Source organism: Sorex araneus, chromosome X (assembly GCF_027595985.1).
Source record: "Sorex araneus isolate mSorAra2 chromosome X, mSorAra2.pri, whole genome shotgun sequence".
NCBI lineage: Eukaryota > Metazoa > Chordata > Mammalia > Eulipotyphla > Soricidae > Sorex > Sorex araneus.
Window position 1 is genome coordinate 49,313,558 of NC_073313.1, and position 27,642 is coordinate 49,341,199.

General features: G+C 39.4%; 1 protein-coding gene, 1 non-coding gene and 1 pseudogene across 4 annotated transcripts in view; 2 read left to right on the forward strand and 1 right to left on the reverse strand.

Moving 5' to 3' along the window:
• The window catches only part of SLC9A7 (solute carrier family 9 member A7), a 183,330-nt gene that overhangs the window by 63,456 nt on the left and 92,232 nt on the right, over window positions 1-27,642 (reverse strand). For all 3 annotated transcript variants that reach the window (XM_055120491.1, XM_004612898.2, XM_055120492.1), the window contains exons 2-5: window positions 24,538-24,737; window positions 22,002-22,079; window positions 17,652-17,728; window positions 12,437-12,549 (exon numbers count right to left, since the gene is read on the reverse strand). In XM_055120491.1, the coding sequence (XP_054976466.1) occupies window positions 12,437-12,549; window positions 17,652-17,728; window positions 22,002-22,079; window positions 24,538-24,737 (468 nt within the window). The remainder of the gene's footprint in view (window positions 1-12,436; window positions 12,550-17,651; window positions 17,729-22,001; window positions 22,080-24,537; window positions 24,738-27,642) is intronic.
• Window positions 718-843, forward strand: LOC129400166 (U11 spliceosomal RNA; annotated as a pseudogene).
• LOC129400231 (small nucleolar RNA U13) lies at window positions 10,144-10,244 on the forward strand. The gene has a single exon (XR_008627546.1). It is a non-coding gene; the product is annotated as a small nucleolar RNA U13 (small nucleolar RNA).

A 27,642-nucleotide genomic window follows, 5' to 3' on the forward strand; every position in this document is an offset into this window, starting at 1 on the left:
AAAAAAAATGATTGATGCCCCCAAAGAGTTTCATCCTTGTAGCCTGTAGCTATCAATAGTTACTGTTTTAAAATGTAGGAAAGGCTTAAATATTCATTTGAAATAAATTATAAGCCCAATATATAAACATTCTCCTGGTGAAAAATACATTTTCCAAAACAAAAATAATTTTTAGTGAGAAGTAGCCAGTGTTTTGTTCAGATCGCTTTAACCTCTGGATTAAATTATGACTAATGTAAGATGAATATGAGGTTCTCATTCACTTCTCTTTTTTATCAACTGTCAATATTTCAAGTAACAGAGCCTCTAGAAGACTCCATTACCTCATATCCTTGTGAGAAAACGAAAGTAAAAAAGACAGATCCTGAATGACTTTTACTATTCAACCAACTGTGACAACGCAGACCTCTGGAAAGGGTTTAAGAGTTTCTCAGTCTGTGATCTATTGGCATTTTGGAGCTAGGTAATTGTTTGCTGTGGGAGTCTCTCCCACACTGCAGGATAACTGGCAGCAGCTCTGGCTTATACTCCCCCTCCCCAAGCCAATAGTATCATACATACTCCCCTATGTCTTTAGACATTCTGAAATGTCTCCCAGTCTTTAATAACCAGGTCTTTCAATATATCCATGCAGCAGGGTTCTCTCTCAACACTTATTAAACTACCTTCTATTTTGTTTACTTTCTATCAACAGATCTGAAAAATTGCAACCTCAAAAATAAGGGTGTCTGCCATGAGTGGCACAGGAAGGGCAGCTCGCTTGCTCTACACAATGAATAGAAATTTCAGAGTCATAATTTTCTGGCAGTTGGGCAGCTGGTGATCATTGGTCCTGGCACGCCAAGCTTGTCAATAAAGAGAAGTGTTAAAAATAAAAACCGAAACCTCATTTTCCTAGCCTCTGTCACAGCAAGTACAACCTCTTCTTGTCCGCAAGAAGGGAGAGGCTGGAAAAGAGCGTTAATCTTGCCCCTCCAGGATAAATAATATGTATTTGAAATCAAAGGTTGTGCAGGAGAAAATCAGTGTATCTGGAAGCCTGATTAGAGTGGCAGATGTGGTACCAGCACAGGATCATTAACCAAGAAAAACAGCTGCTTGGTTTTTTGTTTTTTGATTTCATATACCTTGTTAAAGGAAAACCTGACAGAGAAGTAGAAATAGCATTATGAAAAATAGCAAGATGAAATAATTTAGACTAAGCTTGTGTCAAAGAAATGGGGAATAGGGATGGAAGAGGTTAGGAAGAAAACACAATGTGTTTTTAACTGTATGAAAATTAATGTTCAGTTGCCAAGCACAGTTCTCTTTGTGCCATATAGATCCCCTGGGTTAGACTAACCAAAGGTTTTACTAAAACTCTGCTTCTAGCCTTTGTTCTGAAATCTTGTTCTGAAATCCGTTCCTCTTGTTGCTGCCTTCTTGCTGTCCCCAGAAGCCTCTGTTTCTATCCCAAACAGCTGTTTGTTTAAGCATTAACTAGCCATCCATTTCTATCATTTGCAGCCCCATTACTGACAAAATAACACCAACAAAATAAAAACATTTAGAGAGTTACTATGACTAGACCATTATTGTAACCATCATCTAGATAAATAAATGGGACTTTGTCATCCTGTCCCTGAAGTTACTCAATTTTATTCTGCTCAAAAGTATACGCTTAACCAAATGTTATGGAAATAGTCCACAGCATTTCCTCATAATTTACTTCTTTTTTGCTTTGTATTTATCCCATACTGGGCAAGGCTCAGGGCACCATACACGGTGCAGGGGATCAAATCAGGGTCAGTGGCATGCAATGTATGTAGCTTGCCCACTCATAATTTCATCACCTAATGTATTTTGTCCCTGATACTTTGTGTGGTTTGGTCCACTTTAAAATTTATTTTAAATAATTTTTAACTTCTCACATTTTCTGTTCTGTCTAGGTCTCCTCTTTGTTCCAATCTCTTTTTAAAACCTATCATTTGGTTCTTTTGTTTTTTAATTTTTCAATACTGATATAGATTTTTTGGCTTGGCAGCCTTGGGCTTCACCACATTCGTGGTGCTCTTGGCCACATTCTTTGCACAGAAGAGCCTGGCAAGCTCCCCATGTCGTATTCAATATGTCAAATACAGTAACAATAACAGGTCTCATTTCCCTGACGCTGAAAGAGCCTCCAATCATCAGGAAAGATGAGAAAGGAGATGCTGCTAAAATCTCAGGGCTGGGACGAATGGAGACGCTACTGGTGCCCACTTGAGCAAATCGATGAACAACAGGATGATAGTGATAAAGTGATACAGTAATATAGATCATTCATTTAAAAAATGCCTATAATTTTCTCAATTTCCATTAACTTCTAGAATATTAACAAATTCATCTGCTTTGGGACTCAATTTTTAAACTTTATTTTCTGTTAACTTTTATTTTTCAGCCATGTAATCCTCATTTTTTTTAACAATGTTTGCCTAAAGTTCTACTTGAATTCATTTAAACTTTTTTATTGAATAACTGTGAGATAGACTCTTACAAAACTGTTCACGATTAGGTTTCAGTTATACAGTTTTCCGGAGATGAAGCGGTGAGGATGTTCAATTACATCAATCCATTTTTGATGCTCAGATTAAATGAGATGTGGAGTTGGGTAAAAGACCCAAATCACCTTCCTCCTTTTGTGACTCTAGGGCTCCCCCTTCTGGTTTTAAATAAGTAAAAAATATGGTTACTAGGAGTAGCCCCTCCCAATACTGTAGAAGATTTATTTCAACTAGTCTCATCTCCATTTATATCAGCTTTCTCTCTCCTTTAACTCCCTGTCAAATAAGGTCCTGGTCCTACCTGCTTATTTTTAGAGAGCACTTCCAGCCTTCCAGAAAGATCTTAGTAAGTCTTTTCAGAAATCCTTGGGTCATTCTAGCCTAGAACCTTCTCTAGTTGCCTTGTACTCACACACAAATTGCACCCTATAAAGCTTCACCCTAGTTTTAACTGTTGTAATAAGCTGCCTCCCAGTTGTTGTTGTAAGATGTGCACCCAAATTTCTTGTTTTTCATGGCTTTTGGTTTGGGGACACACACAGTGATGCATGGGGGCTACTCCAAAAACAGTGTACAGGGATGGCTTCTGGGAGTATTTCATGGGTCACGCATTTCTGGGAATGGAACCCAGACCTCCTGCATGCAAAACATATGCACAGCTCATTGAGCTATCTCTCCACTTGCCCCCACAAAGATCTTTACTCCCAGTGGGGATCCCTCTATTTGAATATGAATGCTCGTGGGAAATTTCTAAATTCCCTGGTAGTCAAAAGAATCAGTATCACTCTCCTTTCCTCCCCTCCACTTCCTCCTGTACAACTTCCATTCTTTTTGTCTGTTTGTTTTAGGATCATACCCATTGGTGCTCAGAAGTTACTGTTGGCTTGCTCTCAGGATCACTCCTGTGGGGTTCAGGGGACATATGAGGTGCTAGGGATTAAAGCTGGGTCAGCCACATGCTATCCATTGTGCTATCAATTTTTTTGAGAATAAGAAAATAATTGGATCTGAAAAAAATACTGATTACATCATGAGGCGGTTGCAAGTAATTTCTAGGAGCTGAAGCCACTATTCAGATTCTAACTAGGCATGAACAGGAGACAGCTCAGAAGCTACAGTTCCTAAAAGATAAGCCATCTTTATAACACAAGGGATTTGACTAAAAAAAATTCTTATCTGGGGGTCCAGGGATGGCTCAGCAGCTAAAATGTCATCCTTGTAAGTATGAGGCCACATTTAATTACTAGTGCTGCACACATGCTTGGTCCCTAGACCTCTGCTGTCGTTGGGATTCCTGGCATCACAACTGCATGTACAAAACCCAGTGAAGACTGAAACTGAAGATATACACGTACCAGGGCCAGGAATATGATTCCAGAGAGCACAAGTAACAACCCCAGTGACCTCTAATAAGCACTGTAAGCAGAATGTGTGCGAGCATCAAAACTAAAGTGTGCAACAGCTGGTGAGCAAAGCAGCTATGTGAGTATGGCTATCACATGTGACCTCCTCAACACCGCCCCGTGCACAGAGGGTGCTACAAGCAAGTGGGCAAGCACACCAAAATCAATTGGTGGGACTTCAGGTCAAGGAAACAACAAAAAGAATGAGGGAGGAGGATACATATAAAGTAAAATTCCATCTGAATTAATTTTCTTATTTTCTGGATTAGAGCCATAGCCTGTGGTACTCAGAGGCTATTCCTAGCTCTGTGCTCGAAAGTGACCCTGGCTGTGACTGATCTAGGTCAACCACATGCACTGCAAGCACCTAATTCTCTCTACTCTCTGTCCAGCCCTGGATTCTCTGTGTTATTGAGTACATGAAAAACATTTGCAATTCTTTATGTCAGATCTATGATGGTTGGTTTTATGTGTGAACCTGAATGCATAATGGTATGCCCAGATATTTGGCTCAACACTATTCTGGGTGAATCTATCAGCGACTTTGGGGAGGAGGATAACATTCAAATCAGTAGACTGAATAAAAGCAGCCCTTCCCAAGATAGTGGGCCTCATTCAATTTACTAAGACTTGATCAGAATAAAAAGGCAAAAAATTGGGAAATTCATTTTCCCAGTCTGTCTTTAAGCTGTTTCATCAATTTACTGCCTTTGGACCTGCACTGAAGCTCACACATAAGGTCTCTTGGTTCTCCGGTTTGGCTTCAGGTTCTCAAATCTATCTATCATTTTGGGACTTTGTCACCAACAATTTACAACCTCAATCTCCCTTCTTCCACTCCCTTATCTCTATGAAATTATATAATAATAGGATATATCCTATTGAATTTACATATAATATGTAGCCTATAGACTATTTCTCTGAATAAATTTGATTAACACAAAATATTAACTCTTATTAGTTTATCATTATACACGAATTATCTTCTATTAACTCAATGATGAAAAAAATAAGAGTGATAATAGTACAGTGGGTAGGGCGTTTGCCTTGCACATAAGCAAGCTGGGTTCAATCCCCAGCATCTTTTATAATCCCCTGAGCCCACCAGGAGTGATCCCTAAGCACAGAGTATCCCGGTGTACCACCAGGTACACAGGAGTAGGCCCTGAGTACCACTAGCTGTGACCAAAACCCCAAAATAGTAAAAGTTACACAAATAGATACTTTGGTAAACATTTTACAATCTCATTTAGCCCTTATCAAATCCTATAAGGTGGACAGTACTATCACATGCCCTCCCTTTAAAGATGAAAAATGGGCCTTATGTAAGGGACTTCATAGTCCCTTATATAGAGAGTAACATATATCTACATGTATATATGCATATATATATATATATGTATCTTGGAAAGCCCGGCAAGCTATCAAGAGTATCCCACCCTCACAGAAAGAGCCTGGCAAGCTACCCATGGCATATACGATATGCCAAAAACAGTAACGATAGCTCTTATTCCCCTGACCCTGAAAGAGCCTCCAACCATTGGGAAAGACAAGTAGGGAGAGGTTGCTAAAATCTCAGGGCTGGGAGGAATAGAGATGCTACTGGTGCCCACTCAAGTAAATTGACAAACAATGGGATGACAGTGATACAGTGATAGTGATATAAGGGACTGCTTTATACTAAAACATCAGTATTCCTCAAATCTCAGTGGTGAGCCCAAGAGAAGTTTTAAACACAACTGTACTGTAAACATGTCCACAGGGGACTGGCATTGGAGGCCTCTGGGCACAATGGTCACTTGGAGATTCCAGACTGGTGAAGGCTAATCTTAGTCAACTGAGCACAGGGCTAACTGCCGAGGAGATTAAGTCCAGGACTCTACCAGTCAGTATCCTGGCAGAAGACAGAAGTTACCCACAAATCAAGCAATCTGAGCAATGATTAATAAAGGTATTATTTATCGAAGTGTGAGTAGAATGTGAGAAGTACTTGAGGATGAAAACAGGAAGTTTATGGGGTTGGAGGGATAGTACAGTGGGTAAGGCACTTGCTATCTCTCGGTTCGATTCCTGGAAACTCATATGGTCCCCTAAGCCCCACCAGGAGTGAATCCTGAGCACAGAGCCAAGAGTAAGCCCTGAGCACTGCCAGGTGTGCCCTCCACACCACCCACAAAAAAGAAAAGAAAAGAGGGAGCTTTCATGTCATCCATATGTCTAAATAGTCTGAAGATGGGGTGATTTTCAAAACAGGGAGCTCCTGACAAGAGCTATGACCTTAGACCAAGGAATACAGCCAACCTGCAGGAGCCATATAGCTCCATTCTCCTTCCAGTTTTCCCCTGATGGACAACTCCTCCTCCAGGAAACCAAAAATACAAAGGAACCTTTTATTGTTCCTACAATTCTGCCTTCTGGAGCAGAGAGGCGGGTGAAGAACAGCAGTGAACAAAACCGGTGAAGCAATCACAGCTGCCAACTGGGTATAAGAACTTAAGAATGCATGTGTGCACTAACACACAGAGGAAGAAAGAGAAAGAGAGAGAACTTAGCACATAGCAAGTCCCAAATATTTAGTAAATTGAGTGATTGGTCTATATAATTTCTGAAAGCCCTTCTCACTTTTAAACACTTTTTCAAAAATAACAATTATATATAGTAAAATATTTTTAAAAGATTGATTTCACTCACTTATCTGTGACATAAAGGCTAGTATGCATCTATTAATAATAACAGAAAATAACACTTAAAAAATACTGGTCTGATTTTGGCTGGCCTGAATTCCAACTTCCCATTATCCAGGCCCACAATCACATAAAAGAGGCAGGAATGGAGCCGAAGAGATAGTATAGCGGGTAAGGTGCTTGCCTTGTATGCAGCCAACCAGGTTCAATTCCTAGTTTCCCATATGGCTCCCAGAGCACATTTCCAAGTGTGATCCCTGAGCACAGCCAGGAATAACCCCTGAGCACAGCCAGGAATAACCCCTGAGCATTTCGAGGTGTGGCCCCAAAACAAACAAAAGTGGCAGGGACTTCCGTCCGTGTCCTTCATGAGCAAGTCTGTGCCCAAGCAAGATGAGGAATATGGGTACTGATCACTATGGGGGCTGATGGATGGGAATGGACTCCTTATATATGCACCTGCATATATTTTAAGGTGCTTCACTTTACTGTACATCAAATAATGCATTTTTTTTACAAATGAAAGTTTTCTGACAACTCTGTATCAAGCAAGTCTATAGATGCCATTTTTCCAACATGTGCTCACTTCATGTCAAATAATTCTTCTAATATTCAAAACTGTCATTATTATATCTGTTATTGTGATCTGTTATTAGTGGTCTTTGATGTTGCTACTGTGACTCTCTCCACTAACAAAAATACTGTGACTCGGGCTGGAGAGATAGTATAGTGGATAAGGTGTTTGCCTTGCACTCAGCTGATCTGGGTTTGATTCCTGGCACCACAAATTGTCTCCCAATTTCTCCAGGAGTGATCCCTGAGTGCAGAGCCAGGAGGAAGCATCACCAGGTGTGGCTGAAAAAATAAACCAACAAAAAATACATTGTGGGCAGAATTTCCTGACATGCTCCAGGCTGTCTTCAACGGGGAACCTTGGAGGGGGGCAGGTTGAGTTTCCCTCCCCACCCCAAGCAGAACCCCGACAGCCAAAAACATCCAGAACCAACCACCACCATGTGCAAGGCCACTCTCTGCATGCTTGGAGGAGCCTCACCCAAGAGGGAACCAGCAGAAAAACTGAGGTAATGTGGGACCCATGACTGAGACCTCCAAGCCCGCTCGACAGGGATTGGCCTCCTCCCTCCAGCTCCCCAGTTTTCCAGCAGCTTGGCAGTCACACTCACAAACTGTCCCCAGAGTCATGTAATCTCATCAACATCCAAGACTCAGAGACTTTAAACCAAAGCTCCTAGAAGAGAGCGATGCAGACTTTCCTGGAGTGTGGCTGCATTCACGGCTGCATGACCTCTTATACTCTAGTTCACTTACAAAAAGTAGCACATATTTGTTCAGTTTTAACATACTTACTTGTATTCTCTTATATGTGGGCTTAAATGGCTCCACAGTGAAAGACAACAACCTTGTAAACACTTCCCTCTTATTTTGGTGAGAAGGTGCTTAGTGGTGGGATTGGTGTTTGAATATTATCTCTAATGAATTATTGTGAACTACTTTATGAAAATAAAATATATAAAAATTGAAAAAATACACTGTGACTCACTGACGGCTCAGATGATATATTTTCTTTGTAGTCAAGTGTTTTAAATTATGGTCTGTATATATTTTAGACAATGCTGCTGTGCACTTATTATATCATAGTACAATGATATGTATCCTTCATATGCAATGGGAACTCAAAAAACAATCTCAGGTGACTTCCAGTGTTCACCTTATCGCTGTGGTTTTGGAACCAAACCTTTAATATCGCATAGGTGGGTCTGTACTAAAGAATAATAAGCCCTTGGACTTGGTACAAAACAGTAAATATTATGAACAAAATGGACTCTGCTCAGGAAAAATCAGAGCACCACAAGAGGAGGAGAAGAATAACTAGGCAGGTGGCTGATTTTAACTCAGTCTCAAAGGCTAAGCCAAAGACTGACCAACCTGTCTGAGGTAACTAGAGAATTTCTCTTTGACAGCATACATTATATCTTTAGAAACCTGTGAGTCGGCCACACTGACTCAAAGGATATAAAAGTGACAACATTTAGAGGAATTAATTTAAAATGATTCACAGAAAGGAAGTTGCACTCATCATTTCCTCAGTAGCTTCCTAGGAGTTCAATACCAGTGGGAAATGTACATTTTCATTCCTGAATGGTAGGTCCATTTAAAGTAATGGTCCACAACAATAAGACATGGTGCCCACGACACATCATTACCGAATGGGGAGGGCTTCTGGCCACAGAGCAGACTATACCATCCCATATTTATGGTGTCATGGTCAAGTGCCGATGTGAAGATCAAAGAAAGGAATCAAATACTGTGAAATCAGAGAAAATGAATCTTTTTCCTTCATATGCATCAACAGTTCTGTGTATCCCAATACGAGCATTTTAATTTGCTGTACCAAGGACGAGATTTTGTCTAACTCTGCTTTTAAGTTGTGTCTTTGACGACCTGCTTCAAGGCAACAGAATTTTTAGAGCACTGGTAAAACATTTTTAATTTATAAAACTGGTCATATTTCAAAAAGATCCCATTAAAATAAATTGATGTCCCGATATTTAATAAGTACAAGCTTTCAATTTCCTAGAAATTTCATTTGTATTAAGACTCTTAGTGCATCAGTCTTCATAGGTCAAATCAGAAAATGCTGTGTTATGGCAATTACTTCCATTATTTTCTATTAGGAACACATTAAAGATAAATAGATGATTGTGAACATAATCTAAAGAAATGGGCAGCCTAGTACATTAAATGAAGTAACACTAACAGTTAAGAATATAATATAAATAGCCTTAATGTCATGGGGCTGGAGAGATAGTACAGCACATAAGTTGCTTGCTTTGCATGCAACTGAACCAGGTTTGATCCCCAGCATCCTATATGGTTCCCCTGAGCCGGCCAGGAGTGATTCCTTAGTGCAGAGCCAGGAGTAATCCCGGAACATTGTCAGTTGTGGCCCCAAAACAAAAACAGAAATCTTAATGCTATATATCCTAACTTCCCTTTGCTTGTACTAGTTGGCAGATTAATATATTGAGTAATTTTCAAGACACCTTTCTTAGAATCTATTTCTCAATAAACACATTTGTGATAGTGAGAGACAAAATAGTATTAAAACAATAGTCATTTTTCAGAGTGGTCTTCACAAATAGGCTTGTGTTAAGTGATGACCTATTATTTATATATATATATATATATATATATTAAAGCCACAGGGAAAAGAATTCTCAGCCCGAGTCAGATATAGATAAAGTCTAACATAATTAACAGACGATGTGTTCAATACTTCACATGGGCTATTTCATTTAATCTTCACAATAGCCCTAGGCAAGAGGTACCATTATTTCCACATTACACAAGAGGAAACAGGTGCAGAGAAGACAAAATATGACCAAGCCACTCTCAGTTCCTTGGTGGTGCCAAAACTCAAACCTCAGCCTATAACATATTATCCCATTCTTTTCACAGACCAGCATGTTTCAGTCAAATCTTCAACTTCAATTTACTTAGAATATTTGGCAGATCCTTTTCTGGTTCATAAGCATGATGATTGTGTTTACATGCTTGTGTTATATGTGCTTTCTCAAATATTGTTACACATTTGGCACATTGCCCATCTGATGTGGAAAAAAAGAGTATTTGTGAAAAAACCTGTAGTCATGAGAGAGGTCAGTGGTTTGGGAAACATCAAGATACTTTGGAACCACACAGCTCTCTTCTCTAAAGCTACATTATGGGGTAGTCAGCTGCCACAAATGGCTATTTAACTCTCAGTTATTTAACATAAAGTAAGTGTAAAATTCCAGTCTTCTGGGACTGGAATGATACTGCAATAAGTAGGGTGCTTGCCATGCGCAAAGGCGATCTGGGTTCAATCCCAGCATCACATCTGTTTCCCAAATCCCTGCCAGGAATGATCCCTGAACATTGAGTCAGGAGTAAGTCTCAAGCACTGCTGGGTGTGTGCACCTCCAGAAAAAAGTTTCAGTCTTCAGATGAAGTAGTCCACATTTCAAGTAGTCAAGGGCCACATGTGTCTACAGGCTACCATAAGGAGCTGGAAAGATTCTAGAACATTTCCACCACTGAATAGAAGGTCTATGAAAAGGCACTGATCTAGGGTTTTTCAATATTTTTCCAAATGGGGTCGATTGACACCCCCCATATTATATATCAAACCCAGGTTAGCAGTGCAAGGAAACACCTTACCCACTTTATTATCTGTCTGGTCCCATTTATGCGATTTTTACCTGTGCCCCTTAGGATATTATGGAAGCTCATGGGGGACCATACAGCCCCAGGTTAAGAAATGTTGAACTAGTGGACCCTTAAGAGGCATATGGTGAAATGGATGGGTACCTTAATATCTTTAAGGTCATTACCATACATAAAATTAGGGGGATATCATAGACACTGAAAAGACTGTTCCATCTTTAGGAACAGCAGTACTTACTCCATAAATTCATTTTTTAACTAGTGTATATACTCTTTTTTTTGTTTTGGGGCCATACTCAGCAGTGCATATGGTGGGCTCTTCATGGGTTCAGGGGACTATGTGGTGTGCCAGGGATCGAACCCACGTCGGGTTCAGCTAAACCCAACATACGGCTAAATGCACATACCTGGGTCAGTGGCCAAGTGCAAGGCAAATGCCCTACCAACTGTACTATTACTTTAGCTCTTTCCTAGCATGTACTCTTAATAGTTGGCTTTAAAGGAAGTAATAGCTGTAACTACTTTATTAGAACAGATGTAATTATGAGTTTTAACTTGAAGAAAAGAACTCTTTTCATTTTAAGCTGCAGGGGAGGAGGTATATATAATAACTTTACTTTTAAGAACTGGTTCAATTAAAACTTGGGAAAAACACAAGATAAGACATTTATAAATAAGAAATGAAGCCACAGTGTACAGTTATGCAGGAACATTGCACCAAATGGGCTTACAGGTTATATTACCTTGACTACAGGCACCAGTATCCATTTATACTAAGGAAACAATATGATTTAGCCAAATATTTCCTAAAAGAAGGCAAATAATGAGAAGGAATACAGTCTGAATCCAAAAATTATGACTAAACTAAATGCTGAAAAGGAAAAGAGAAGAGGGGCACACAGCTAAAAGAAATCCAAATTCCCAATGGTGAATAGAAAAATAAACAAAATTATGACTTGTATCACTTGTCATCCTGTTGCTCATCAATTTGCTTGAGCAGGCACCAGTAATGTCTCCATGTATAAAGAATATTATTCAAGCTTAAAAAGAAAGAAAACTCAGACATGTGCTACAACAGAGGACATTATTCTAAGTGGGATGAGCAAGACAAAGAAGGACAAATACTACTTGATTCTACTTAGATAAGGTATCTGTAGTAGCACGCTTATGGAAATAGGAAGCAAAAACTTGGAAAAGCAAAACCAGGGAAAAAGAGAGATTGAAGAGTTTTTGCTTTTAATGAGTATATGGTTTCAGTATTGCAAGGTGAAAAAGTTTTATTAACTGGCTGCACAATGCAAAATACTTAATATTACCAAACTATTTACTTAAGAGTAGTTACGAATGTAAATTTTGTTACATGTTTTACTACATATTAATTCACCAACAATAATAATAGCATCAATAATAATAGGAAGAGGAAATTCATGCCTGTCTTAGAAAAGCCATCTAAGTCTGTGAGACCTTTTATTGTTCTCTTCCTCCATCATTCCATGTTAATATTAGTCTCCCTACTGCAGGAAAATTTAGTCACTGTGCACCATAAACTCTTGAACATTCAAATAACATAATGCCACAACATACAGCTAAATGCACATACCTGGGTCAGTGGCAGAGATGATCGCTCCAAAAAAGAGGCAGTCCGTGTAGTAAAATTTATCTGAGAGCTGTCCCACAATTTTCATAAGCTTTACTACACCATACATGAGATTTCTAAAAGAAGGGAAGGTAAACTGTGTCAGAAATAAGAAAGAAAATAGAAAACTCTCCTAATTCAGTGACTAAGAAAATAAGCAACATAATATTAGAATATTGTCATTTAAGGGAGATTTGTGAAAACAATTACACAGCTGCTATGCATGGACACTTACCGGTAACATGTACAATTAGGCCTCTGGCACTGTGGTGGACTGATTTACAATTAATGTCATCTTGCTGAAACATTTGAATATATCGTTTACCCCCTTCCCTCCTGCTTTACTATTACTTTTGTGATGATCTTAGGTCACACACACACTTGATTGCAATGCTCTGTAGGTCACACACTTTACTGTGACACGACAATCACACTCAATGCATCGAGCAGTGGTGGGAACTGAACTTATAACCTCATGCCAGTAGGTGCTCTCTAACTGAACCACATCCATAGAATATGGACTTTATTACTTTGGGGGATTAGTTTTTCGGTCATACCTGGCTCAGGGCTTATTTCTGGCAAGCTTAATGGACCATATGGTGTTCCTGGAATTGAACCCAGGTAGGACGTATGCAAGGAAGACAAACACCCTACCCACTGTTCTTTTGCTCTAGCCCTTGGACATTCATTTTTTAAATGTATAAAATTGAAATCAAGTATGATCCTCAATTAACAAGAAAGGCGAAGCATCTTAAGCAACTAGTCTTAGAGAAGAAAGGAATAAAAATAACCCTGAATAATATGTGATAAATTGCTACAAACCTCACAGGAGTCTATGAAAATACATTTGAAGTTATGGAAATGATGGGACCAAGGAGATAGTACAAGGCATAAGTGTTTGCCATGCATGTTGGCCCCAGTTCTATCCCCAGTACTGCATAAGTTCCTAGAATACTGCCAGGAGTGATCTTTGAGAAGAGTCAGGAATAAGCCCTGAGAAATGCTTGGTGTAGCCCCAAACCACCCAAAATAAATTAAATATTTAGACAGTAAAATAGTGATAGCACAGCGGATAGGGTGTTTGCCTTGCGTGCGGCCAACCCGGGTTCAATTCCTCTGTCCCTCTCGGAGAGCCCAGCAAGTTACCGAGAGTATCCTGCCCGCACGGCAGAGCCTGGCAAGCTACCCATGGTGTATTTGGTATGCCAAAAACAGTAACAAGTCTCACAATGGAGACGTTACCGGTGCCCTCTCAAGCAAATCAATAAACAACGGGACGACAGTGCTACAGTGCTACAGATACTAAAAAATTGAAGTCATAGAAAAGAGTAGACTGGATAAAGTTGGATAGAAAAAAATGGATTGATTAGGATCCAGGCATGTACTTCTTATTGGTATAAGATTGAGAACTCAAGCACCATCACCTACCCCACATACTGAGTGCCATCCTGGGAGCAGTGCCATTTGTGAACCCCAGCTCCACAACATATGTGAGCTGATGCACTGCCACCAAGTGTGTGTGACCCCCATTAATCAGAACCACCACCACAAAAGAAGGGAAGGAGGAAATAGCTACAAACAACAATAAAATCTAGCACATTTCACGGTGCCTACACGTTGCATCACAGCTGAAAGTGCTAAACAGAATAAAATATTATTTTAAAAAATTTATTGGTCATCAAGATCCGGGTGATTAAGCTTCTCTGCCACAAATTATTCCAAAGAATAGAAGAGAGACAAAAATCTTAAAGCAGCAATTCTCAGCCTTTTTTACCACCGTGGATCTGCACAGGTGCACAGACTGGAGAGTGTAAACTGCCGCTACAAACATCCTATTAAAATCTCCGTGCACTCATCGGCACAGCTGGCTGCTCAATCTTTGCACGGGTTTTGCAGGCCAGCAGCAGCCCTTCGTTATTATTCCTTATTGTTGTACAGAATGCATAGTGATCCCAGATGGAACACCAAGTTAAATACTTCATCTTGCCCCAAATATATTTCACAGCTTATAAGTGGGAAAAGTGTGGAATGGTAAGACATAGTTCATGTGTGTGTGCAGGGAAGGAGGGTTGCAGAAGAGCAAAATTTAAAAAAACACAACATAGACACATACTCTACAGCCAATCCTTTAATACCTGGAAGCCTTGAACAGTTAACTGACTGAGCTAAGGCTCAAGAACTACTTGCTACTTGTAGAATTGAGTCATTTTAAGAAAAAAAAAGACAGTAAAAATGCTTACTTACTGTGCACCATAAATTATTTCAGCAATTTATACAGTCCTATTCCAAGTTACAACAAACCTAGACACATATTTTACTTGCCCTTTTTTTTGCTCATCATAGGTATCTCTTTTAAATATCACCTATAGTAACACCTTCCTCTCCATTTCCTTCTCCCACAAGCTTAGACCTGGGCAACAGACTTCCTCACCTTGCCGATGACAGTTATCTAATCTTTCACTATTTGATGACTTGTCTCTTACAGGCAAAGTCCATGCCCTTTCATTTCAAATTAACTGCAGTTTGTTCTTTATTCAGACTTGCTTAGTCATTTCCTAAAGTCCCTTTTCTGCCCCAGGATCACATCCAGGATAACACATCACAGTTCATCATTACATCTCTTTGATCTCTTCACTCTGATAGTTTCAGTGACTAAGATTTCTCGCCCTCACCCCCAATGTCCTTGGCACTTGTTGAAACTTATGTCAGGTATTTTGTAAAACGTCCCTCAATAGGGACTTGTCTAGTTTTCCCCCTCATGATTAGACTGAAGTAATGTGTTTGGGAAGGATGATAGAGGCAAAGTGCCATCCTCACAACCAAACACAAAGGGCACAGGGTAGAACATGGTCGCCCAGGATTGGTGCAAATATTGATCAGCTGCCTGAGTTCTCTCTTATAACAATTCTCTTTCTTCCTCTTGTTAGGCATAGCCCGAAATCTGAGAGGGTCTACTCCATTTCCTTTTGGAGGAATGGATATGCACAAATTAGTTAGAATTTTTCTGCACAAGAGGCTTGTTACTTCTCCCTCATTTAGTTAGCCACCCAATCATTTCTTTATATAGATTCAGATACTTATTTTATACTTTGAGTCATGATCCCATATAACGTTAGTTTTTTGTCATTTGGCGACTGAGGGGCATTTAGTTTGGCATTCTTTGATATACCTCTTATTTTTTAAATCTGTCTGTTTCTTTCCTGAGCACTGACTTTGAATCATTACACAAGGTGCTCTATCCTCAACTTATGTATTTGCTTCCTAAAATCAGCCATTTCTGCAAGGGATCCAAGTTTTTCTTATAAAAAAAATTATATTAGAAACCATGATCTGGGGGTCAGATGCAATTTTGTTTCATCTTAATTTAAATAACAAGTCTCACAATGGAGACTGAACTGGTGCCCGCTCGAGCAAATCAATGAACAGCGGGATGACAGTGCTAGAGTGCTTAATTTAAATAGACTTAAGTGGCAATAGCTACCATATTGCACCAAGCAGTTCAAAATTTTAACTGTCATATTCACAAATACCAACATACTTTATTCTAATGGCTTCCAGGGGTTGAAGGATGGTGAAACAGTCAAAGGGTACAACATTCCAGTGAAATTATTTATAGTTTGTACAACATGTACATGTTGATAAGAGCTAATAATAATGCATCATATATTTGAATATTTGTAATTGAGTAGACCTTAAAGATTCTGGACACAAAAATTAAATGGTAACTATGTGATGGGATGAAGATGGTAGCTAAAACTATAGCTGTAATAATTTTATAATTTGTAAATATATTAATGAACATGTACACCTTAAACTCACACAGTATTTGTTAGATGTCAATTTATAGCTCAATAAAACTTGGAAACAAATTCTGAAGTTTTAAAAAGGGAGTATTGGACTCTGCATTCGTGTGGATCTCACATCTTTATACAGGGCATTAATATAGTTTTGTGACCTGTAGGAAAACATTGGTTTGCCCTTCCTCCCAGGCCGCAGGGAGCTTGGGTTTGTTGATTGCTCCCCCAACCTGTCAATTACCTTTGTCTCCTGATCAGACTCTGCTGACTTGTAAATACTGTTTTTTTCTCCTCTCCTTAATGTACTTTGCATGGTTAGTTACTTCAGAGTAATTACTTTTTGTATGGACACAGGAAGACAGCTAAAAAGACAAGCCTGTAACTTGGGAGTTATTTGACTCCAGATAATATTACCTCCTAGACATTTGCTCTCTTGACCTAAGCCTCAGTTGCCCTTACTTCCTACATCCTCAAAAGAAGGGTCCCAATGAGGGACTGGATGGACCAAGGGCAAGCTGTGAGTTATCCTGGCATGGAAATGGGCCAGGTCAAAGTGCCATAATCCTTAACTATAAGTTAAGCCCATGGCTATGGACAAATTCTGTCAAGATCAAAAAAGTAATAACTAGATTTGGACCCTGCTAGGGTTAGGAATGATTAATTTGGCCTGAGCACTGTTGTCTGAGTCGGTAGTGAGATGTCCCCAGGAGAGTCACTGTAAAAGCCTAAATGTATCTATTACTGTGTCCATACAGGATGGCAAATATTAGGAAGTAGAAATAAGATGCTAATTAAGTTACGGGTCTAAGGAGAGGAGAAACACACCTTAAGTGCTGTTTTGCCCTGTGGGCTGCAGGTGGTCAGGAAGGCTTGAAAAACATGTTGGTTGCGCCTGTGGGGTGGGGAGGTGTGATTTGGGAGGCATGGTTAGAGAAGAGGTAGTTAAAGTGGTGGCTGTGGGGAGTTGGGGAGGCTAGAGAGGCAGAGTGAGAGTGGGGGACAGAGTTGGTGAGACAGAGAGGGTTGGAGAGAGATGGGAGAGAGTGAGAGAGCACTGTGGAGCGAATTTAGAGGACTGGAGAGAGCTGGCAGAGAGTTGGAGAGAGTTGGGGGATATTTGGGGAGAGAGTTGTGAGAACTGTGGAGAGAGCTTGGGAGAGACAAGAGATGGAATCAATGGCAACTGATCACCAACCAGCTTGGCCTTCATTCCTCCTGCATCCACCCATACCAACAGCTGTCCAGGGTAAGGAAGTGGTTCAAAAGCACCGAATGCAGGCCCGGAGAGAGAGTCGCCCTCAGAGCCGCGAACATCCGTTAATGCGAGACTACTAGCGTCACCCGAGCTAAAGGAGTTTACACAGTGACCAACAGTTACTTACCCAATAATAAAGCAGGAAACAGCCGTCCCCAAGAAGGCATAGGCCAGAATAGATCCAAGATTTCGGAAAAAGTGTCTCTGAACAAAGCAAAAAAGCAGGAATCATATTTTGATATTTGAGAGTGAACCTAAGACACACATTGACAATTTTTTGGGGGGTCAAACCCAACGATGCTCAGGAGTTATTCCTGGCTCTGCGCTCAGGAATTATTCCTGGTGGTGCCTGGGGGAGCATATGGGATGCCGGGTTGGCCGTGTGCAAAGGCAAATGCCCTGCCCACTGTACTATCACTCCATCCCCCACATTAACAATTTTTATAATGTGAAATTAGCCACGTCCCACCGGCACTGCTGTTTAAGCTCATCTACGGGACCTGTTCCAGAGACTCATAAATAAATCTGAAAGATATTAATGAGCCACAGAAGTTTCTCAGATACCCAGTCCTGGCTGAGGCCTCCAGGGTGATCTTGGGAAGGGATTAGGTCAAATTCCAGCCGTACCAAAACCCCGAAGCCACACACACACCCCAACAGCTGCTGCCATGCTTCCGGCCTGACTGCCCAGTCAAATATTATGAATTTTCTGGAGTAACATCTCCAAATTCTAGAATACTAACATCCCAGTAGGATTACACCAGATTAAACTTGACTAATAAAAACATTAACACAGAAGCCTTGATTTGCACCAACAGCTTAGTAAACCCTCAGACTAGGACTTACTGTCCTCATAGTGAGATACAAAAATTTCCACAAATTTTCTTTTACTTAAATATTTTTTGATCATTCCATTAGCTATTTAGTGGTAACAAGCAATACACAATAAATGACTGTGGGCCTGCTACGAGGGCAGGCTTGAGGGGTGATTGGGAAAATGAAGACAAAGGTGGGGGGAAGGTGACAGTGGTAGTGGGATTAGGGTTGGATATTGAATGCCTATAACAAATCATCATTAACAACTCTGCAAACCACATTGTTTAAATAAAGTCAGAAAAATAAAATGAAATGTGAAACTATATTTACTGCTTCTTAGTGGATCAAATAATGATATTATGATTGAATAATGTTCAGTTTTAAACATTTTTTTCTAAAACATTGCTTGTTCTACCAATCCCTAAGTTTCAGAAGAATGTACTCTGATTATAATTAACTAAAAAAAGCAGATCACATTAAATTGAAGAAAGGGCAAGAAAGAGTGAGGAGGGAGAAAAATGAGACAGAAAGGGGAAAAAGAATACGAATACATACATTGGACAATCATTTTCATATTTCACCCGAACCATTTTACTCTGATGGTTCAGGTATACATTTTAAGTGTTGGTGGCAATTTGAGATTTGAAAGATTATTACAGATAGAACTTTGAAACTAGTAAGGTGTGAGAGTGCTATCAAAGAAAATTTTTTCTTAATTCTTTATCAGAAAACAGCATCCTATGTATCTCTCCATGTTCTGAGGGATCTCTTGACATTCACATGGACTGATCTTTGCAAGATGGAAAAGAGGGACAATAGATATAGATGTGGAGAAATGGGAAACTGTTCAACTTAATACTGTGTTTATATATATATACATATATATGTATATATACTGGGACTGGAGCAATAGCACAGTGGGTAGGGTGTTTGCCTTGCACAAGGCTGACCCGAGTTCGATTCCTCTGTCCCTCTCGAAGAGCCCAAGATACAAGCTACCTGAGAGAGCCTGGCAAGCTACCTGTGGCATGTTCGATATGTCAAAAACAGTAACAATTAATCTCACAATGGAGACATTACTGGTACCCACTCGAGCAAATTGATGAACAATGGGATGCTAGTGCTACAGTGCTACAGTATATATACTGATATGTATCAGTAAAATCCTTAGAAGGAGGTAGAAAAACAGCAATACTTTCAATACTTCTTTTTATTCAGTGATGTCATTAAAGTATATTTGAGTGCACACATGCGTGCACACACACACACACATACACACAGTTCTCTAAAGTCATTAGGTCTGTGGGATATTTGAAAAAAAAACCCTCATCTTATTGGGCCTGTAGCTTAGGCGTATTTTGCCTTGAATGAATTATGCTTGTGCTTGCATGAAGTCCTGAGTTCTATTTCTGACATTGAGAAAACAAACAGACAAAAAAATCCAAAAATAACTGCTCTTGGGGTTCTAAGTCATGACTCTCCGAGATATAAATTGTCATTTGACAATCAGACCTATTAAACAAAAACAGATAAACCATCCAGGGATGGCTCAGTGGCTCAAGGCATTTGTCTGAGCCCAAGAATGCCTACTGCCCCTAAGCCATCTTCTCTGAAGAAATCCTCCAAAGATCCTACTAGGCCTTGTTGCACTGACAGATTTTTGGACGGAGAGGATCCCAAGGGATGCTGAGGAAATCCAGGGCCTCCTTCAGTGATTATCAGCCAACTGGTTTTCAATTCAGTGCAAGGACCTGAGGACAAGATGCTGCTTGACTCCTGCAGTGCTGGTAGGCACCCTTGAGCATGGCTGAGTATGCCTTATAACACCCCCTTTGCTCCCCAAAAATGCAACTAAATGTTAATGCTATTGTAACTATGTTATCCAAACTATAATTGAAAAGGCAAAATATAGAGACCGCCAAAAGTTGTCCCTCATAATAACCAATGCTATTCAATCCACTCACACCATCTGCAAAGGTCTTAAAATAAAATTTAGCTTTAGTTTTACAGCAATTATAGATTTATAGAAGTTTCAATGATAGTATGAGTTGTCCCATTTAACTTCACGAAATTTCCCTCATTAGTTATATCTTGTGTAACTATAATACAATATTGAATATAGAAAAACTGATGTTGGTATAATGTATATGCACATTTCCAGATAATTTCATCATAGTTGTAGATTCATGCAAAAAATAAATGCAACTATTCCACTGTCATGATGATCTTTCTTATGGTATTCCTTTATAGTCACACCCACTCCTTTCTTACCTCTACAATTCGTAATCCCTAGTTACCACTAACTTGTTCTCTATCCTTAATTTTTTTCCATTTCTAGAATGCTATATAAATAAAATAATACCGTGCTTAACCATTTGGTACTGGATCTTTTTCACTTGGCATAACACCTATGAAATACAGACTTTTTTTTCATTTATCGATAGTTTGTACCCCATTTCATTACTGAGTAGAATTCCATGGTACAGAAGTTTGTTTAACCATTCACCTACTATAGGACAATTTGGCTGTTTATACACTGACATTACTACAAAGTCATTCTGAGCAAATATGTACAGGATTTTATGTGAATTGTGCTGTCCATTTTCATGGGACAAATACTCAGGAAAGAATATCCGTGAATCATGCAGTCATTTCGACTTCAGTTTGTCTTAACAGAGGCACTGGGGGGGGGCATTTCCAGTGATGCTAAATCCAGCAGAGTGAGCCTACTGGTTCAGCACTCAAGTGTTTGTAGTGCTTAAGGGGGGCACAAAGGCCACACTCAAAAATGGGGGGGAGTGAAAAACAGAAACTTCAAAGAATACATACAGATGGTCAAAAGATGTTCTGTATTTCTTATCATTAGGGAAGTGTAAATCAAAACAACAATGAGATATTATCTCACACTAGTAAGACTGACACACATCAGGAAGAACAAAAACAACCAGTACTGAAGAGAATGTGGGGGAAATAGATCCTCATTCTCCGCTGTGGGAACGTCAACCGATCAAGCCTTTTTTGTAAAGCAATATGGATGCTTCTCAAAAGAAATTAGGGATTGAGCTTCCATATGACCCAGAAATCCCATTTTTTGGCATCTACCTTAAGAGTTCAAAACTTCTATTAAATAAAAGACATCTGCACTCATTTCAGCTCTATTCACAATAGCCAAAATCTGGAAACAACCAAAATGTCTAGGACCAGATAACTGGATAAAGAAACTATGATACACGCACATGTACACATGCACACACACACATACAGAGTGTACTAGTGCTCAACTAAAAGAAAAGATGAAGTCAGGCAAGTTGCTGCCACATGGAAGGATCTGGAGAGTATCATACTGCATAAAATTAATCAGAATGAGAGGGACAGACACAGAATGATCTCTCATATACCATATGTAGGATATAAAGAATCACAGTAGGGGGAATAACAAATGCTCAAAGGCAAAAGAAACTGAGAACTGTTATTAGTAGGAATGTTACCACAGGGGGTATGAGGATGGGGGATGACACTGGAACAAGGGAAGTGGACATTCTGGTGGAGGCTGTGGTGCTGGCATGATTTGTGCAAGAAACCCTATCATTAACAGTATTGCAAACAATGGTGCCTAAAATTAAATTAAATTTAAAAATAAATATTGGCAAAAAAATCTTACCTTCTTTAAACTGTATCCAGCATGGAAAATAATTGGAGGCAACAGAATATTGAAAAATACCTCTGGATCAAATGTTACCTGAAAGTTTCCAAAAGGGCAAAAAAAAACAAGTTTTAGTGTAATGACAATTGGTCTTATAATATTTGCTAAATATTTAAGTCACTGACAATAGTTTAAATATTAAAAGCAAACGGCAGAAAAAATAAGCATGAAAAATCATGAACTCATCATCAGAAAGGAACCATGGTTCCTCTGAACTGGTATGTTTCACTCAAGGCACTTCTGACTTTTGCTCTTGGTGTGTTGTTTAATATATGTTAAAATATTAAAAATCCACCCTTTCAGAGCAAATTTTAGATCTTAGAGAAGTATTCTGTTTTTAATCAAGAAACAAAAGCATCTTGAGTATGATCAAAATTAAGGCTCAACTTCAATTTTAAAAATGCAATCATGATTCTTTATTAGTTTTCTGGATCCTTTTACAGAACCACTATAAACTTACTTCTGAATTTAAATCTCTTCTGTGATATGTTATGTGGTCTAGATCAGAGCCTTACAAGGATTCTAAAGGATGCAAGGGATTTCTTCAGAATCAACATAAATTCAATAACTCTAAGGGGACTGAAATTACCTCCAAGTTTAATATAGAAAAATCAGTGTGAAGCTATTAGTCAGCTTATTAGATAGCTATCAGAGAAAGCTTTATCACATCCATAAAAGAATTAAGCATTCTATAAACCTTCTAACCTTTCTAAAGAATGTTTTAGTGGATTAATTGGCTTTTGTGAATTATTTATAACTCTTTGTTCTAATTACTAAAAGTTAGTGCTTCTCTTTCAAAACCAGAGAGCTCAATCATCCTAATTAAAAGTAAAACAGTTCTCTCAAGCTATGTTTTATTCTTATAGTCTTTATTTTAAATAGAATAAGTGTATTCTATAAAGCAGAGTATGTCAGAATGAGAAGGGGGCATTGGGAAATACCGGCTTAATATGAAAGACTACCCAGTACTGTCTAAACAAGAGTTTCCTGATCCCCATACCAATATACTGTTAGCATCAACCACGTTGCCTCAACATGTAGCTTACTTCAACAAAAATCATTTTGCTCTTGTCTGCTCTCCTGCCTTGGCTTCGCGTGGCCCAATTTCAAAAAGGGATTTAAATAAGCATTTTTCTAAAACAAGTCTCACGACGGAGATGTTACTGGTGCCTGCTGCAAATTGATGAGCAACAGGATGACAGTGACAGTGACAGTAATAGAGAAAAAGCCAGTTTCATCTGTTATTTACAGGATAAAGGTGGGTTAAGACACCGTTGCTGATTGGTACACTTATATATCCAAAGCACTTGACATTGAAAACAGGAGACCTAAGCTGCTACTACCAAACTTTGTGCTGTGTCTGTCAAGGTGGCAAGAGGCTGGGGGTTTGGTGGGGGAACACTGGCAGAAGGAAATCAACACTGGTGGTGGGATTGGTGTTGAATTCAATGCCTTAAATTCAATAATTTTGTAAATCATGGTTCCTTATTTTAAAATATAATTTTTTTAAAAAATTGAAAAGAGATCTCATTTCTTTTTCACCCTTATCCTCTTGAATATAAAAGGACTAAAGGGGTCACTCAAAGTACCCATTAGCATGATACTTACACTGGGCACATTTCCAGTTGCATTTAATTTCAGAAATGTTTATGGAAATCCCATGCATTCTTATGAAGAAGGGAGAGCAAAGAGTTTACTAGGTCTTCCATTAGGTATATAAAGAGATGGTCATGTTTAATGTCATCTGACACTTTTCTTTAAGGACTAGGGTATAGTCTCAGAACACTGGTCATTTAATTTGGTCTATACTCTGCTTGACTGCAAGTTTTATAGTATATTAAGATGGAATCCCTAGAACCTGCATCTGTGAGACCTTATAGAGAAGCTTTCCTGCCAATAAGTCTGGTTCTATAAGGTTATAGATTATACGTAGACAAATACAGATCTTTTGCTTATCCTGGGAATCACCTTAGCGAGGTGATGGAGTGTCAACTACCTGCTATGACAAATGAGAAAGTGTTTGGGCTAGGATTCTAAGACAACAGAGCATTCTCTCTTGAAAGATTCATTAAGCCTTTGGCCATAAATCATCAATAACAGTGGGCAGTCTATAAATATTTGCAGACCTTAGCAGTAGAACTAAGAATTATACTTCTAAACACTGAATAAATCATCTGAAAATGAAAATCCATATTATTTTAAGAAAGGAACAACTATATCTCTAATCCATAACAAGAGTCATAGTAGGGAAACTCTGAGTGTTAGAAATATGAGCAGAGTAGGGATGTACAAACCTACTGCATAATCAGTGACCCACACCAGCTACTGATGCAAACACAGCGGAAAGGCTCAAGTTTAAAACTGGTTAAAACTCCTCCTTTAGGAAGCTTTTACCCCTGATGTTCCAGGAATTTGCAAACATTTCTCTCCACAGGGTCAAGATTGAATCAGAAAGTCACCAACCATGTCAAGATGACAATTATGCTCTGCTCACCTTTCTCAGCATGTCATTCTGTTCTACACTGTTGATCTTGCCAGGGCTGATTTCTCCTTTCAAGGTGTATTCAAAGAATTTCCCACTGACGTTAACTAGCAAGGTACTGAAAGCCCTGTCTTCCTGACTGCAGCTGAGTGCCTTGTCGTGGCCGCTGGTGGCCGGGGTGCCATATCTCAGGATCACCCCAACGATGAGTCCTGGAAAAAGAGTGGAAAAAAACCATCAGGACAGTGAAAGGTCAGAGAGAAAATGGAAACAATGGTATGGTCAATTTGCAACAATTCTGAAATTCACCAGCAATTGGTACAGGCTATGAAGAGTATGTCCACTACATAGTCCTTCCAAAGGGTTAAGCACAGGGCCAGAGAGATAGTACAGTGGGTAAGGCACTTGTTTTGCATGCACCGAACCTGGATTCATTTCATGGCATCCCATACAGTTCCCCCAAGACCCTACAGGAACAATCCCTTAACTCAGACCCAGGAGGAAGCCTGCAGCAGCACTGGGTGTGACACCCCCACTCCCCACTCACCAAAAAAAAAAAAACGGGGGAAAAATGTAAAAAATAGCTATTCTCGTGTAATTTTCAGACAAAAGGAGGGCAGTTTTTACCTAGAGTGGTTATTAGGGAACTCAGTACTTTTAACAGCCAATCATACCACATTTCTCAGACATTTGTTGGCAGAAGATGAGGTTTCTTTTCAAAAGCCTTTTCTGTCAAAGGCTGCACCAAGGAAACCACTGCGCTCTTTAACTTTTGCATCAGGCACAGCTCTCAAGCGTCCCTTGCTGTCATCTACCAACAAAGACCAGGCTGTGGGAATTTCTAGTTGCTACACAGCAGAGAAAGGAATATTGGAGAATGACTTGCTTTTGCTAGGTCATTTCAACCTCTGGGAGAAAGCTATTATGTCCCATTGGGAGTGAAGCACCGCAGTGCAATTTTTTGTAATCATGATTCAGGGATTGTAGTCCTGGCTCCTTGGCGCTAGGGCTATGACACAGCAAAGATAATTAGACACAAGTTTTTTATTCTCACCGCTGTTAGTAGGATTTTCCCATTAGGAAAAAAACAGCTACATGACATGTAAACATTTTTGATTGTGTGATCAGAGAGTATGACTCCCTGATTCTAGATATATGCTTAAGTAAAATGAGAGAAATATGAAAGAAAAAATCCATAATGAACCAATAGATGCTTCTTATAATTCTGTTAAAAGAACAATTTCAGACTTCTCTCTCAATTCAGCTTTTTGTTAGCAATATTACAAGACAGGATGGTTGGGAGGTAAAGCACTTGCACGTTAAATCCCCAATACCACCCCACATGGCCAAGCACTTTCCAAAAATCATTGTGGGTGTTCTCTGGTGCAATGCAGCCAAGAGTAAGTGAGCATCATAATTAAGTGCATGACTCCTGGGCATTGCAACAATGAGGATGACAACAGCAATAAAGGAAAGGGAAGGGGGATAACAGAAAACAGCAAAAAGAAACAGAGTTTATTATATTTTATGTGTAAAGTTCCATATCCCTTATTACCAAGACATATGAGAGAGAACTCACAAGACAGTGCTGAATAACAGAAAATATGTAAAAAGCTAGAAAAATGTTAACTCTTTAAGGGATAATCTATTTGTATGCGTTATCATTGTTGTCAACTATAATAATAAGATATTTTGTCTTGGGAGTGTTGGGCTACATCCAGGGGTGCTCAGGACTTACTTTTGGCTCTGTGCTCAGGTATTACTCCAGGTGGGCTCAGGGGACCATATGGGGTGCTTGGGGTTGAACTTGGATCAATTATTGCAAGGGAAGCAAATTATTTACTGTACTATCCTTCTAGCCCTGAAAATAATTTTTTAAAAATATTTTTCAATTATTGCTTTGGTCACTATAATAATAGATATTTGAATTTTCTGACTCTTGCAGGAAAATCAAGTTAATAATTACATCACAGGATTAGAAATATAATAGAATTGTAGAGCTCTTGATTTGCACACAGCAGACCTGAACTCAATCCCTGGCACCCATATGGTCCTCCTACTTCTGCCAGAAGTGATCTATAAGCACAGAGGTAGGTGTAAGCCCTATGCACCATTGAGTGTGCCTTCCAACACCCCCTCCAAAATAACCTGTATTACAACAAAAAAGAAAAATGGTCCAAGAGATAGTACAGGAAATAAGGCCATAGCCTTCCATACAGCTAACCTAGATTCAATTTCCAGCACCATATTTGGTACCATAAGCATTGCCAGGAGTAAACCCTGATCACCAGGTGTGGCCCAACACACACCAAAAAAATTATAAATCTTACAAATTAAAACTGGGGTTCTCAGTTATCTCAGCTGGACCTGATATGAAAACATTTTCAAGCATTTACAGATGCATGAATAAAAGTAGACATAAACATAAACATGGGCACTGGTACCAAAAATAGATTCCTAAAGGAGAAAAATAACAAAAATCCCATAACACAGATCATTCTAGTTGTTAAGCCAATGGGTAAGGAGCAAAACATTTAGTCTTCAGTGCCAATCTTTTGTTAAGATTATCCTGCTGTAATTTTATGGTCTTTCTGGGAGCTTGGGGGGCACACCCAGTAATACTCAGGGGTTATTCCTGGCTCTGCACTCCTGTAGGTCCTCAGGGACCAGATGGGATGCCAGAGATTGAACCCAGGTTGGCCACATGCAAGGCAAATGCCCTACCTGTGGTACTATCACGCCACTGCCCATCCCAGTTTCTTGGTATACAGCTCCTAAAACCCTTGGATTCTCTTAAGTAATACGTGTCTTTATGTTTTTAATAAGTTGAGAGATGGCTGGGGCTCGTGGATTGGCCTCAGAAAGGGACTGGGTGCCAGGTTAGAGTTGGAACTTCAATTCCACTCCGCCTCCAGGGGAGGGAAATACTAGAGGTTTAGTTTGTTGCTAATGGACAGTGAGTGAATTAATCCTGCCTACACAACAGAGTCTCTTTATAAAAATCCCCAAATGAGGATTCAGGGAGCTTCTGAGTTGGTAAACATGTGGAGAGTGGCAAGGAGGCTCTACACCCCTTTCCACACACTTTGCCCTATGCACTCCTTCCATCTGGCTGTT